The sequence below is a fragment of the Hibiscus syriacus genome, unplaced genomic scaffold (assembly GCF_006381635.1).
Source record: "Hibiscus syriacus cultivar Baekdansim isolate YM2019G1 unplaced genomic scaffold, ASM638163v2 tig00116962_pilon, whole genome shotgun sequence".
Lineage (NCBI taxonomy): Eukaryota > Viridiplantae > Streptophyta > Magnoliopsida > Malvales > Malvaceae > Hibiscus > Hibiscus syriacus.
Window position 1 is genome coordinate 4,513,643 of NW_024063488.1, and position 15,236 is coordinate 4,528,878.

Below are 15,236 nucleotides of genomic sequence, written 5' to 3' on the forward strand. Positions count from 1 at the left end.
CCTACCAAACGTGGCAGAATGTTATTGGATGAAATGCGTACACTGGCAATGACGCTTATATCACCGTCTAACTGTGCGCCGCCTGCAAAGGGAAAGAAAAGAAGCGAGAGAAAAAGACGACGATGGATCCCTATTCAGGAGGGGGAAGCTGGAATATGATCCCCAGCATCCCAACTCACAGTAACGTATCTACTCCCTCAAATCAAGACCATCTATACCTCTCCTCTCCTTCACCATCACAACAACAACATCAGCAGCAACAATTTCATCCACAACAATTCCAACAACAACAACAACAGCGTATGTTACAGCAGCAGCAGCAGCAAGTGCAGCAGAATCAGCAACATCAGTCACTTGCTTCCCACTTCCATCTCTTACATGTAATCCTTCAAGACCACGACCTTAACAAAGTTATTTAACTGCCTTTTTGCTTCTTTTTATTTATTTACTTATTTATTTATTGTGTGTGTCTGTATGTGGGGTTTACAGTTGGTGGAGAATTTGGCTGATGCGATTGATAATGGAACCCGGGATCAACACTCCGATGCGTTGGTTTGTTGGGTTTCTTTCTTTTCCAATTTTAAGATTGGTTTTAGTGTCTATTTTGAAGGTTATTGATTCTTTCTATTTTTGCTTTTTGCTGGGGTTTGATAAGATTAATGAACTGAACAATCACTTTGAGAAGTGCCAGCAGCTTTTGAATTCGATTGCTGCATCACTTAATTCTAAAGCTATGGTAAATTATCTACTCTTCTTGTCTTGGTTATTTAATTCGTATCTTCTGATTCATTTGTTATGAGATGTGGATGCAAGAGTTTAAAGGAGATTCAAGCTTCTGCAAAATATATTAAAAATTCATTTTTCTATCATTTTTAGAAAATGTGTATCCTTTATCAGTGATGATAGATTCTTAAAACTTGTTGACTTATTAGAATCAATGTTTTTTTAACTTCTATTGTTGTTGAAAGTTCTCTGTATAACTCGAGAATTTTCGGTATGTCTGGATACAGACTGTTGAAGGGCAAAAGAAAAAGCTGGAGGAAAGTGAACAATTGCTAAACCAAAGGAGGTTAGTTATTGGTCAAATTGTGTTTTCTGCAAATTTTCTACTTGTTGAATGCGTGTTCATTTGATATTCTTCCGGTTCTAGGGATCTGATAGCCACTTACCGAAGCTCTGTGGAAGACCTTGTGAAGACTGAGCCATAGCCACTTCTCACTTTACTAGGCACAGGTAAAAAAATGAATAGTGAACAATATGATAAATATTTTCAATAATGGTCGCAGTTTGTGCTGTTTAATTTTAACATATCAGTTTAATGTCCAATTTGAGTGAGGCTTTTTCATAAAGAATCTTGATTCAGATAAGCAATTTTGCATTGCCTTTTTGTAGTTTGTCACTTTGTCTAAAATAAGTAAAAAAAGTGCACAGATCAGAAGAATGATATGGTTTTGTGAAACCATGCATATATGGCTCGAATTCTTAGTCAACCCTTTGACTTAGGATTAGCAGTAGAATGTCACCTATGTTGTTATAGAGTTTAAGATATCAAGATTAGGTGAGGATAAGTAGTTTGAGAATGGATATTATATGGGCAACAATTATGTACAAACCATTATCTATCTCACGCAAGCACAAGAAAGCAAAATGAATCAAACCTCATACAAGTTTTTGGGTAATAGAACTGGAAATCTGGACCTTGTTGAGCAGTTTTTCTCTATCTGAGAGCCTCTGTTATCAAACTTTACACTCTATTATGTTGCATCGATAATGCAACTTTGGCCTCTTGGAAATCTATTCGCTGGGGTTACACTGTTTACAGCTCAAACATTGTATTGGTATTATACCAGTCATCTACAGTGCAGGTTTCTTTAAGAGCGTTAGTTTCAAAGAGAACGAATATGAATTCTTATTCTATTGTCTTTGAAAACCCTCGTAGCAGATTGTGAAGTTGTTCACTGCTGTTCTAGAGCTGTTGAGTTAGATTCGTATGTTTTTTGCACTTAACCTGTCGTAGAATTTCTTTCTTCCACTTTTCTTTGTATGTAGTTTATTCTGGTTTTTCTTATTCGATAACTCACTTTAGCTTCTATATTCAAGTGACAGGTGAATAGCCTTCTGTGAAAGACCAGAAGGAAAGCCCGAAGATCTCGTAGTCATAGATGTATACCGGTTTCATCTCTTTGTTCAGCAAGCGGAAAACTCTCATTCTTATTTACCTTGTTATTTCATCAGAATTTCCTTTCAAAGGAGACTATGTTGAAATGCAATCTCGGATTCATGACTTGTTGGTGCTGTTTATCATGTTACAGAGCTATGAATATCGTTACTGTTGAGCTCTGGGGCCTGCACGTTCAGAGGATTTTCTTTATCATATCCCAACAATAATATAAATTCAACTGATAATTTATTTATAGTGAGTGAGTGAAATTTTCAATGACATGTAAATATATTTTTAGTAGGTATTACATTATTGATCGGGTATTTGTTATATTAAGATTAAAATGGTAAATTAATTTGGTGTAGTAGAAGGGTTGGTAGTTGGCATTATATTGTCAATTCGATCAAGGTGTTAGGTTGCAAAAAAATAAAATTTAAGTAATAAAAAATACGAAATTAGCAACCTTTATGTATATTTTTTTAATTTTTGAAATAAAGTAGCAATTTTAACCCTATGCACATAGAAATTCCTGTTTTCTTACTGACTCGGTTCGTCTGCTGGACCATCTAACGCGTACGTCCTTCAAACTATAATCTTTGTTTTCTATACAACTTGTCTATTAAGCCTAAAATAAAAATTAAGTCTTAAACACATTAATTATAAACAATTCAAAATATTCAACTTTGGTAATAGGGATGGAAAACGGGTATAATTTTGTGGATTTCGCACCGTATCCGTTCCAATTGGGCGGGGATAGGTATAATTTTAACGGGTAGTGGGCGGGTGTGGATTTAGAAAGTTGTACCTGTCGCGTGTGGTGGGCGGGTAATAGGTTTGAGACATTACCGCCCCACATCCGCCGCCCAGCTAAATATCAATTAAATTTTGGACCATTGAATTTAGGTGTAATTTTAGATACTAATTTATAAATTCTAATATTGTATAAGATATAACATGTAATTTATCCAACTATCCAACAAATAGCAAATGATATTTTGGGCATTCCTTTCTCCATTGTCCCATCAAAATCTGCATTCAGTATAGGTGGAAGAGTAATTGGTCCTTATCGTAGTCGAATACTTTCGGAGATGATTGAAGCATTAATGTATGCTCAAAATTAATTTGGGCAGATATTAAAGATAATATTATTATTTAGTTTATATTATTGTCAAATTGTGCTTAATTATCTTATTAAAGTTTAGTTACTAACTTATATTAGTTTTATTTTCTATTATATATGTAGGTGGTAGTGAATTTAAATTGGAGCGCTTTCAGTTGGAGGAAATAGAGAATGATGATTGTAATACTGGAATATTATATGTCACAAATATTGCCTGAAATTTTAGAATATTGTGTCAAAGAACAAAAATATTATGTGTTTGTCATTTATGTTTCTAGACTTTAATTATGTCTTTTATTATGGCGTTTTACGTATTTTAAGATCTATATTAACACTTAACTTAGATAATCCTTGGATTATTTTATTATGTTTCTTAATGGACATATTTTTTTTATATTTGTGGCTTATGTATAACTTAAGTTTGCTGTCAGGCGGGTCTAGACGGATACGTCGCTAGTGGATAGTGGGTGTGGGGATGAATTTGAGAATGTACCCGCGTGAACGGGTGTGAATTTGAAAATTTGTACCCATCATGGGTGGTGGGCGGATGATGGATTAAAAAATATTAGGTGATATGGAGATGAGGGAGGGGATATCCGCACTCGACCCGCCCGTTGTCATCCCTATTTGGTAAGGCCCTTATCAAGCATCCCATGGTGTTGCCCATCCCCATGATCAAAAGGTTTTGAAAGGGGTTTGACGCCACTTTCCACGGCGATGGTTTTCCATCGTTCGATGAATATTTTGAGTAGCGGTCTCGTTTTCGTTTAAAAAATTCGTACCTGTTCCCACTTAAAAAATCGCGAGAATTTAAACGGGGATCTTCATCGGGTAATCGAGGAAAACCGCGGGGAAAACAGTCTCGTTTAACATAAACGATTATTTAAACGGGTAATTTTCACTACGGGGATAACCGCAGTGAAAATTACCCGTTTACCTTAGATGGTTATTTTTCACTGCGGGGATCCCGTTACCGTTTAAATAACCCTTTATATATTTTTTAATTTAAATTAAATTTATTAAGATTATATATATAATAATATTTTTATATTTATGACCGGGTATTCGGATAATCGGGACGGGATTACCAAACTGTCCCCGTTTAAAAAATTCGTTTTTTCCCATCTCCGTTTATCATCCCGAACCCGACCCGTTTAATTCGGTTTTCGATTTTTCCTGACGATTCGATTTTATCCCTATAAAGAAGTTAAATGCGGTCGTATCTTCAAAAAATTTAAATTTCTTTATAGTTTAAATATATTATTTATACTTTTTATTGATAATGTAATTTTATAGTTTTAGTTTTTTTTTTACATGCCTTAAATTTCTAATATAAAATTTTAAATTTACATCGAGAGTGGTGGTCTAGAATGAGATGACGAATCCCACTACCATATGAGTATTTGTTTGATTTTTTATGTTCATCGGTCTTAATAAAATGAAATATTAATATATTATCGTTATATTGATTTCATGTGTCAATTGTAATAAAGTATGCACAAAATTATTGTGTAAAAAGATAGGCTTTATTTACACTATTGGAAAGAGAAATTGTACACTAATGAACAAGGACTAGTAACGAAATGGAAAAGCCAAAAAAATATTAAAAAAGAAGAAGAGAGTGTATATGTTACAATTTTCTATATCCTATACAATCATCTAATTTGCACAAAACAGTATCATCCCAAAAAAAAATAACTCAAAGCTTAATAAAAGGTAAAAAGCAGACAGAAAATAAAATAAACATCAAACCTGTTCTTGTCCATTCCTTGTGTTTCTCAAATTCACATCGATCAGAAAGTCCATTTCCAGATCTTGAGCTTCAGATCAACCTTACACTTCGCATTAGAAGCTGAAGCCGTGGTTTCTGTTTTCCCCTTCGGAACAGTGACTTTAATCCCTTCACAGGTTACCCTAATCCGAAGCTTTGGTGTCTTCAATGCTCCCATCTTTGCTTTCACTTTAGTATCGAGCTTTATCTTCAATGGCATCCCGTTCTTGTTCTTCAAAGCGGTATTTAAATTGCCAGCCGACGTGTCATCGAGCGCTTGCTTGCTACTAGTTATGGCAGCTTTCAAAAGGGTAGTGTTTTTAGTCCCTTGCACGAAAGAACCGAAAGATCCATCCCCAATATCGATGTCGTCGTTTGTGGTAATAGATATGGCGGTGGGATCGTAAATGTATACGAGTTTCTTGTTAGGGTTTTTGGCTTCAACGTTGAGGTTGATGTTGGTGATCAGGTGGGAAGCTGAGGTTATATTAAGGGTTGAGACTTTGAGGGAGGAAACTGTGAAAGTGGGACGGTGAGGGCGGTAAAGGACGTATAAGATAGCACCAACTATGGCGGCTAGGAGGACGAGGACGAGGATAGCTGTGGTGGTCCAGATGCAGCAAGAACAACAGCAGGAGCGGCGGTAGCGATGGCGATTTGGTTGTGGACTGTAGGGAGGGCGGGAGGCTCCGTAGAGTTGTGCTTTAGTGGCGGGAAACGAAGGATTCGTTGCAGTGGCGGCGGCGGGTGCGGTGCCATTTGTGGCTTGTTTCGATGAAGGGTAAACCTTGTCTGCCATGGTGGACCGGTGGTGGCCTGGTGTAGTAAAGAAAGGAGAGAACTGAAAAAGTTGTTGATTTCTTCTGCTATTTAAACTTCAAAGTGACAATAGTTTACTGTTCTGCCCTTTTGCTCCTAAGAAAGTGCGTGCGTGTCAGCGCGTGTTTTTTGGGAGAGAAAGTTGATTGTTTTGGACTTAAGCTAACCAGAGGAAAATGTGTTCGGTCGGGATACATTACGATAAGGGTAAGTTGGGAGTGACAGCTATGCCGCAACTAAAACCCAATAAAACGTTATACCGACGCGCTTGTTTAGGTAGCGTGTATTAACACGTAGTAGTAGCTAAGTTTTTGTGCGACTTTACAATCATGAGTTGAGTTAGAGATCTGTTAGCCATAAACTCTTAATTTTGAGTTTGATTTAATATTATTAGTGTTTTATTTATTTTTGATCAGCTGGAATAAGAATTCCAAATTATAGGAGCAGAGACCTCGTCATAATCATTATCGAACTTATATAATAATTCAGAAGAATGTTGTGTGATTAGCCTTCTAAAATATGAAAATGACCCCCCACTAAGACAGCTATAATTTGATGGTAAGGGCAAAAATATCATTTTAGATATTGTATTCTTAATAATATTGTGTCCTTAATTATGGTTAAGAATGAGATAATATATTAAATTTAATAAATAATATCTCATTTAGCTTTTTAACTGTAAATAAATTTCATTTTTAATTATTTTAGTGGTTTTAAATAATACTTTTTAAAAAAATCAAAAAAGATAATTTAATAACATTTCAAAAAAGATAAATAATATTCGGTAAAAGAAGTTTTCCTTTCGTTACAAATCGAGGGTTTTAAATGAATAGAGGATATAATATTCAACACGTGTCAATGTTTTTTGACCGAGCCCTAAGATCGAGCAAGAGAGATTATCTTATAGTCGACATTTTCAAATTTTTCATAAATTTATTTTGTAAGGTTGTCCAAATAAAAACTCAAATTTGTTAAGAAATTAACTAGCGTTATATGAGTTTTCACTTGAGGTTTCTCACACTGATATAAAGAATTAATTTTACTAATTATTTTTATATCTATACAATATTTGATCTAAATTAATCGATCAATAATTGAATATACTTAAAAAGGTTTTTTATTTAATATATTTGAATAAAGCATAATCTTACTAACTAAATTTGAAACAAATTTATACCGAGAAGTATCATATTATCGAAAGAGACAGGAAAAGTATATTCTGAAATAAATCTACGTGACATGCGTAAAGTTAGAAATCATGGTTTTCAGAACCAGATCGGTCAGCGAACCGGTCATGCTATCGATTCACTGGTTTAACCGGTCGAATCGGTCAGACCGGTTGTAAGAACCGGACGACATCATAATTATTTAAAGAATTAAATAAAAAAATTTAGGTTGAACCGATTCATGATCCGGTCCGATTCGACCGGTTCAAAACCGGTTCGAACGGTTCCTTGCGATTTACTAGAATCGGTTCAACCGGGGTATAATGGACCGGACCAGGCAACGATTCCCGGTTGAACTGATCGATCTAGTCCGATTTTCAAAACAATGTTAGAAATTGCAAAGAGAGAGAGAGGGTGATTAAGCAATGCCAAGACACCAAAGATGACACCTAATAAAGAAATAAATTAATAGCGTGTTGTTTGAAAGGAAATTAAAGATACATTTGTGAAGTGAGTTAAAACCGTGTTAATGAAAGTCAATGCTCAATTATTGCAAATTTATTTTGGGAAAGCATTACAGACGTTCCCGTGTTACCTAATCTTTATTTTAGGTCGACCTAAGAATTTACACACATAATCAAAATATGAAGATAAGATCTAAAGTTCAACCTTGGATATTAATTCCTTCCTTCAATTTGTAATGTAAAAGAAAAAAAAGAGAGTCTATATATATATATATATAATTCTTAAAGCATATATTTTTTTATTTCAATCCTTTCTAGAGATGTTATTACCATTAGAATTATTAATTTAAACTTAATTTATATTTACAATCTCTTATTTAAAAAATAATTTATCAACAAAAAAATCTTACGTACAACAAAGGATTTAAATACATTCTATAGAATTACATTAAAAGAACAATTACGGTCTTATTGTTATACAACCGTTAATGATCATATCCTTTACTACAGAGAAAATAAATACCAAGTAAAAAAAATCGCAAGTACACATCCCTCAAATGAAAAAATGTGCTCTTACATGCTCTCTCTCTCTCTCTCTTTATCAATGTGGAGTAAATACAAGACAATATATGTTTAAAGATAAACTCTTAATCTCTAGACATTGAATGCTCAATTCACACCCTTGACATTTATGGTGCTCAAATCCGTATCCTCTGGAAATAAGAACAATTCATTTACCACGGAGGCCACATGCTCACTCTCAAACATGAAAAACAAAGACCTCATATAGCTGCAGCACAACTGCCATATCATACTTATGATCTTTATAACAAGTTTTAAGATATCTGAATCATTTATTTATTTTTATTTCAATTCAACTCAAACTTTTTGAATAAATATAATAAACCAGCAAATAAATTCTTCATCCATCCTTTGTAATATTATAATGTACACTAGTGTAATAACCGTGTTACAACATCCCCCTTCTCCCTTTGAATCTCTGTTTTGAAAATCGGATCGGATCGGTCGGTTCAATCGGGAACCGTTGTTTAGTCCGGTTCAATCTAAATCGGTTGAACCGCTATTAGTGAACCTGTCAGAATCGTTGAACCGTTCGAATCGGACTGACTGAAAACCGAAAAAAACCAGGATTTTTGTTTTTTTTAAAAAAAAAAATTAAACCAAACAACGTCGTTTGTTAAACGAGCCAAGTCGAACTCAAGTATTGCTGAGCTCGACTTGAACTTGAAAACTTTAAAAGTAAGCTCAACTCAACTCAAACTCACAAGCTAAAAATTATCAAGTTCAACTCAAACTCGAAATGTAATATTGAAACTTGAACTCAAAAAGGCTTGAACTCAAAAAAAAATTAGAAGCTCGATTGAAGCCTAAAATTCGAGCTTGATTGAAGTGAATGAATAGTTCACTCAATGCTCACCAAAAGGCTCCATGATTTTGAATGCCAAATTACCTCTATTATTTATAGAAGTTAGTTGTGATGCGTTTCTATGTTTCTTAGCAATGTGAGATTGTTTTGTTCTTATATTTTCTCTTTAGACTTTTGGGATGCTCTTCTATGTTTCTTAGCCATGTGAGATTATTTTTAAAAAAAATTAAACCAAACAATATCATTTTGTTATGATTTTTTTAACCTCAAATTTATTTTTTAATTATAGTTATATAATTATATTTATTATTTAATATATTTTACCTTAAATATTATGTTGTAGTTAATTTGAATCATTTTGTTTCACTTGATTTTATGGTTTTTTAACTTATATATGTTATGACTTGTTTTGAATATGACTTGTGATATAAAAAATTATTTTTTATTAAATATTTTTGGTATTTTTATTTAATTTTTAAATAATTATGACATCGTCCGGTTCTTCCGACCGGTCGGACCGATTCGACCGGTTGAACCAATGAACCGGTAACATGACCGATTCACTAACTGGTCCGGTTCTGAAAACCATGCTTTGAATGCAATGTAAGTACATTTCAAGTTTTATATAATACAATTAGATTGAGCGAGAGAATTATATATATGTAAAATAAAAAATGGGGTTTTCTGTAATATATATATAGAGAGAGAGAGAGAGAATTTAACGTAGATAGTTAGTCAAAAGAAATTAAATTTTAAAATAAAATTGTAAAAGTTGTAAAATACAAGTATAGGCTAATACAATGTTTAATTAATTACTTTTTGGTCTGAGCAAGGTGAAGTCTCTGCAGTAGGCATTCAGAAGGAAGAATGGGCCAATACCTGAGATTAATAGGCCGACCTCATCTATTTTGGCCCATGCTTTGCACTCATCAAAGTTCAGATGTTCCATTCGGCCCACCCCTGATCTTTTATGAGGATAAGATAAAATTAAAATCTTGGGTGTCAGTGTCATTAGAAAATAACGAAAGATTTTAATATCTTTATTGAATATGGGTTGTTAATGTTATTAGCATGCGGAATTGAGTAGGATTCCTCTTCCGAAGTTTATTGAAAGCAGACAATTTTACATCCCTATCTAAGGATCATTATTCAACAACCAACTCACCATAAATAACGAAAACTCCTTTTCTCAATTATATAAAATCCCCTAATTTTCATTTCCAGGTTTACTTTTAGAATATAAAATAATCAGAAAACTATCAACCTATCCATCAAATATTTTTTTAAAAAAAGTTATTGTATAATATTAATATTCTTATATTTAATAAAAGAGTATATTTTTTAAAAAAGTTTTTTGCCAATTGCATTCCTAAATTAATTCCATCAAAGAGTAGATTTTAACAATAAAATGACAAGCAGAGCCATTGAGTTGGCTTATATTAAATAATAGCCAATTCACGGACGCATTGAAGCACTTTGGTTCTTGCTCGAGTTTGCCATTATTGAGGACTGAATTTATTTTTCTTAGGTAAAAACAACGGTGGAGATGGTGTCCAACATTGCCTTCCAAAATAACTACCTAATTCTGCCTAAATTGTCCGCTGTGGGGTTGATCTTCCCTCAATCTATTGAAATACTTGTCAATCTCACTACCGCTTTGAGTACTTTAAAGATAAATGGTTGAATCATTGGAAATCAGTCTAAACCCCAAGTCACAAATGTCAAAATGCTATAGTCTACTAATCCAACAAACAACAGATGATATTTTGGAATATTTTGATACCTGGGATATGAATAATATAACTTCTGAAGTTTCTACTCTAAGTTGCAATAGTCCAAGCAGTGAATGTTACACAGTTCAGCTAAATATACCCCAACAATTCTCCCTCTATCACTGAAAAGTGTCTTAGACCAAGCTCCTTTAACTTCACCGTTCTACTCTTTTTCTTCTTTTGCTTTGATCAGTCCCAGTAAAACCTTGATCTTTTATTCTTCTTTTTGGTGTGTGTATGTGTGGGGATAATCATAGTTACCTTTAGTCAGTAATGGAAAAAGCTGCTCTTCCATTATAGATTTATGTCAAATCTTCTTATTTTTGGTTACCTGGGGGTTCTTTTGGTCCCTGGGATATTTACTTTGGTGTTGTACCGTTGGTGGGGTCTTCTTTTGTACTCTTAAACAAAGTAGTATAATTTGCTTATATACCCATGTTTTGCTTCAGGGAGTAGTTTCAGTTTTCACTGCTTTGTTTCTGTTATCTTTTTTTTCCTTTGATGGTTGGCTGAGGCCTGAGAGAAATGAAACATCTGGGAGATTGAGTTCCAGTTTTTCTTTTTCTTTTTTGGAAGTTTAAAGAAAAATTGGGTTTCAATTTCAATTAAGTCTCCTGCTGATCACTATATGTATTACTCTCTGTGATATATCAGTTGATGGATCATCAGGTAACGACGACGTCTATCTCTGTTTTCTTCTAAGCTGGTATTTTTTAATCGCGGTTTATCTTTGATCCATGCATTTGTTTGCCATTTTTTATTGAGGTTTTCATGAAACTTGAACTCAAAATCCATTTTAAAGATCTGGGTTATTTAAACTTGTTTCGGTGGTATAAAACTAGGATGACATGCATTTCAGCTTTGTTGAGAGATTGGCTCGGTGGAGAACTTACGTAACAGCCAGAATCTGCATTTCATGATCACCAAGAAAGCCTAAATGAGTGAATTTGATGTTGTTTTTTTCTCATTCATGATTCCTAAAGTAGTATTTCCTGGCGATCTATGGGTTAAAGGGGAAACTTCTTGGTCATTTCTTAAAATCATAAGCTAACGGTTTTATATCATTGGTAAATTGTCCGAATATTCCATGGCTCGTGGAGATTGATGATGATGGGTGACTTGTCACCCAGAAACTAATAGATTGCTTTGATCTACATGGCGGCGGTTCATTAACTCCATCATGATCTTTGAAGGAAATGTTTGGGAAAACCGAACTGTTTATCATTCATAAACTTGACAGCAATCATGACCGCCACAATTGAGTTTGGTATTTAGGGTCTCATTATATCATGAGTTCATGGCCGCCACCAATAACAGGGCAATAAACTACTGAAGCAGTTTGAGCAGTCATGATATAACTATTGTCATCGTGAAGTTCATCATTGACATTACTAACTTCAAGCATTTGCTTATGGATGTATTACTTAATCCGGCTCTCTTTTTTGTTGGTTCCACTGGATATTTTTGATGCAGTAAGAGGTTCATGGCCGCCACCAATAGGAATGCCTGCAGAAACACCAGCCATTCATCCTATCGGGCTAGGTCTACCACCATCAACACATCCAGGTGAATGTCAGAAAATAGGATTTTGATAGACTAAGATTGCACATAACTAAGTGTTTGATTTATTCTTGGATCTTAAATTCCATACAAGTTTTGTTCCTTCGACCTTGTAATCCCCCATTTATATGAAAAAGCACATATTATACAAAGACCATGGTGCCATCTAATGATCTCATAAGAAACATTAGCGACACAGACAATGAAACTTTCCAGTTAATTGTGTTTCCATAGCATCACAGTTATTGCTGATAGTGTCTCATAATTTGATAGTCGATAATGATTAATGTTGGTTGGATCTGTTTCAAAATGATGCTACAGATCCAGTGCCCTCTCTGACACGAACTCCTCCCGGCTTTGGCAGGACTAGAAATGGAAACTTGGCTGCTTCCCCTTCTAGCAAAGTGTTCCATCATTCTTCGTCTTCAATGTATCACTCTCCAACTAAAGGTGACTGGATAATCTAGAATATCTTTCATCTTTCGAGAAGGAAACCATCATACAATTGACTTTCCTACTTAAAACCATCAATGAAGGTTCTTCTCTTTGATTTGTAGCCATCCATCCACACCATGCCTTGAAGCCTTCAAGAATTTCGGTTGCACCTACTGCACCATCTTTTGGATACCATGGAAAGAATCGGATGCACGGTCCTGCATCCTTACGTTCAATCTGGTTTTATAAGCATCATCATGCAAAGAAACATTTTAGAAACTTGGCTCCTCGACCCTCCTATTCAATTCATCAACCTGCTTACAGGCAGCAAGGTCTAATTCTCTCCCTTGGTAGCCCTTATTAGTTATTATTCGGTATTAAAACTAATTGATATTATATATATTCATACATAAAAAACTTGTGAATGTACAGTTCCAAGAGGAGAGAAGGCCTTGCACGAAGCATGATAGCTGTGATTATTCTGTCATCTTTTTCAGCCTTTGTTGTATGCTTGGGGATCATTTGGCTTATTGTTTGGAAATACGGAGCTTGCATCAAAGAACCAGAAAATATACGGAAAACTACAACAGTTTCTCCACCCAAACCATCAGGTACTTCCTCTGTGACTAAATTCATAAACGGCAGTTCTCATAGAACATGATTTGGCTTTCAAATATACAAGCTTGTTTCCAGATTTCTTCTTCCTTGTTCAACTTAAATTTCCTGTTTGCTGTTATTCTATTAACCTTTCATCAGTAGTCAAATTTCCAAAGCATTGTTTGGGCTTGCTCAGACCCCATTTTGTGAAAAATCATGAAATTCGTATCTGACAGGGTCAGCTAGGGCTGTTACGCAAGGAAGCAAGTCCAGTGCTGCATCAATATCTATTAGTTCCAGTGTGATGACATGTACTGGATTGGCAAAGAACTTCACCTTGAATGATATAGAAAGAGCAACAAATAGCTTCGATGCTTCTCGGGTGATTGGTGAAGGAGGTTTTGGCATTGTCTATAGAGGTAGTTTGGATGAGGGAGCTGCAGTGGCTGTTAAAGTTCTGAAGAGGAAAGATCAACATGGGGGACAAGAATTCTTGGCAGAAGTAGAGATGCTTAGCCGCCTGCATCATAGAAATCTGATTAAATTGATTGGTATTTGCGCCGAAGAAAATATTTGTTGTCTCGTCTACGAACTTGTTCCGAACGGAAGTCTTGAATCCCATTTACACGGTGAATGTCTTCAGTATAAGTGAAATCCCCTTTCTTGTTTTCCATTTGTGAGTAATTAGACTGTTATAGATTACAGATTGTCTTAATTCTCTATCTATGTTCTCCCAGGAGCTGAGAAGGAAACCAATCCACTTGACTGGGGTGCCCGAATGAAGATTGCACTTGGTGCTGCTCGAGGCTTAGCTTATTTACATGAAGACTCTAGTCCCAGGGTTATACATCGAGACTTCAAATCCAGCAACATCTTGCTGGAACATGATTTTACACCTAAAGTTTCGGATTTTGGATTGGCTAGAACCGCAATGGATGAAGGGAACAAATACATCTCGACACATGTAATGGGAACATTTGGGTATGAACTTCTCTACTATCATTCCTGAGTCAATCCTTTTCAATTTATGATCAGCTGTCTAATTTGCTTAGAATGTAGTCATGTTGGTACTTTTTTGTTCTTTGATTCTTTCCTTTTTTACATACAGAATATTTTTTACTGATTTCTCCCTTTATCAGTTACTTGGCTCCAGAGTATGCAATGACAGGTCACCTTCTTGTCAAAAGTGATGTTTATAGTTATGGGGTGGTCCTACTTGAGCTCTTAACAGGGAGGAAACCTGTGGACTTATTGCAGCCCCCAGGTGAAGAAAATCTCGTTGCATGGGCTCGTCCACTCCTAACAGACAAGGAAGGTTTAGAAACCATCATTGATCCAGTCATAAAATCTGATATCTCAGTAGATAGCATTACTAAGGTTGCAGCGATTGCATCAATGTGCGTGCAGCCAGAAGTATCTCATCGTCCGTTCATGGGTGAGGTTGTTCAAGCATTAAAACTTGTATGTAACGAATTTGATGAGAAAATGGAGGTAGAATCAAAAGCTGACATCCAGGAGGACTTTCCTACCACTGTAGATAGTAAGCTTAGTAGACTTCCAAGTGAGCTTGGGGAAACTTCAGAGACCTATCACCCAATACCTGGCTATGATTATAGCCGTGAGAGCAATATAGCACTTTGTGCATCAGATTTTCTGAGCATCCCACCAGGGCTTGAGGTGCAGGAGCCTGGATCGTTTAGGAGGCACTCGTGTTCGGCCCCTCTCCGAACAGGAAGGAGAAGGCATTTCTTGCAGAGAATAAGAAGTTTATCGAGAGGCAGTCGAAGTGAGCATGGATTTTCAGTCAAATTTTGGTGAGGCTCTCGTTAGAATTTTGTTAAAACCCTTTTCATTGAAGTTACAATTAGAGTTGGTTTTTTTTTTAACAGGAACCTGGAAATATACTGAATGCAGACTTATACTTTATTCTGTTACATGCAGCACCACATGAGTTATGGTTTTCAAAAATGCTAGGAATACAATT

At 35.2% G+C, this 15,236-nt stretch overlaps 3 protein-coding genes across 3 annotated transcripts; 2 read left to right on the plus strand and 1 right to left on the minus strand.

Annotated features, from left to right (window-relative positions):
* Window positions 1-58: 58 nt before the first annotated feature.
* On the plus strand, window positions 59-2,372 carry LOC120190374 (mediator of RNA polymerase II transcription subunit 9-like). Its single transcript, XM_039193463.1, has 6 exons — window positions 59-380; window positions 490-552; window positions 656-736; window positions 1,011-1,069; window positions 1,151-1,233; window positions 2,107-2,372. The coding sequence occupies exons 1-5, from the start codon at window positions 123-125 to the stop codon at window positions 1,206-1,208; spliced, it is 519 nt and encodes a 172-aa protein (XP_039049394.1). The 5' UTR covers window positions 59-122; the 3' UTR covers window positions 1,209-1,233; window positions 2,107-2,372.
* Window positions 2,373-4,788: 2,416 nt separating this feature from the next.
* On the minus strand, window positions 4,789-5,946 carry LOC120190477 (NDR1/HIN1-like protein 13). The gene is made up of 2 exons (XM_039193551.1): window positions 5,886-5,946; window positions 4,789-5,855 (listed from the first exon to the last, which is right to left on the minus strand). Exon 2 carries the CDS (start codon window positions 5,849-5,851, stop codon window positions 5,075-5,077), a length of 777 nt encoding a protein of 258 aa, XP_039049482.1. The 5' UTR covers window positions 5,852-5,855; window positions 5,886-5,946; the 3' UTR covers window positions 4,789-5,074.
* Window positions 5,947-11,035: 5,089 nt separating this feature from the next.
* On the plus strand, window positions 11,036-15,135 carry LOC120190261 (probable serine/threonine-protein kinase PBL7). The gene is made up of 8 exons (XM_039193362.1): window positions 11,036-11,329; window positions 12,134-12,226; window positions 12,542-12,670; window positions 12,778-13,018; window positions 13,088-13,266; window positions 13,489-13,881; window positions 13,990-14,233; window positions 14,392-15,135. Exons 2-8 carry the CDS (start codon window positions 12,163-12,165, stop codon window positions 15,068-15,070), a joined length of 1,929 nt encoding a protein of 642 aa, XP_039049293.1. The 5' UTR covers window positions 11,036-11,329; window positions 12,134-12,162; the 3' UTR covers window positions 15,071-15,135.
* Window positions 15,136-15,236: the final 101 nt, after the last annotated feature.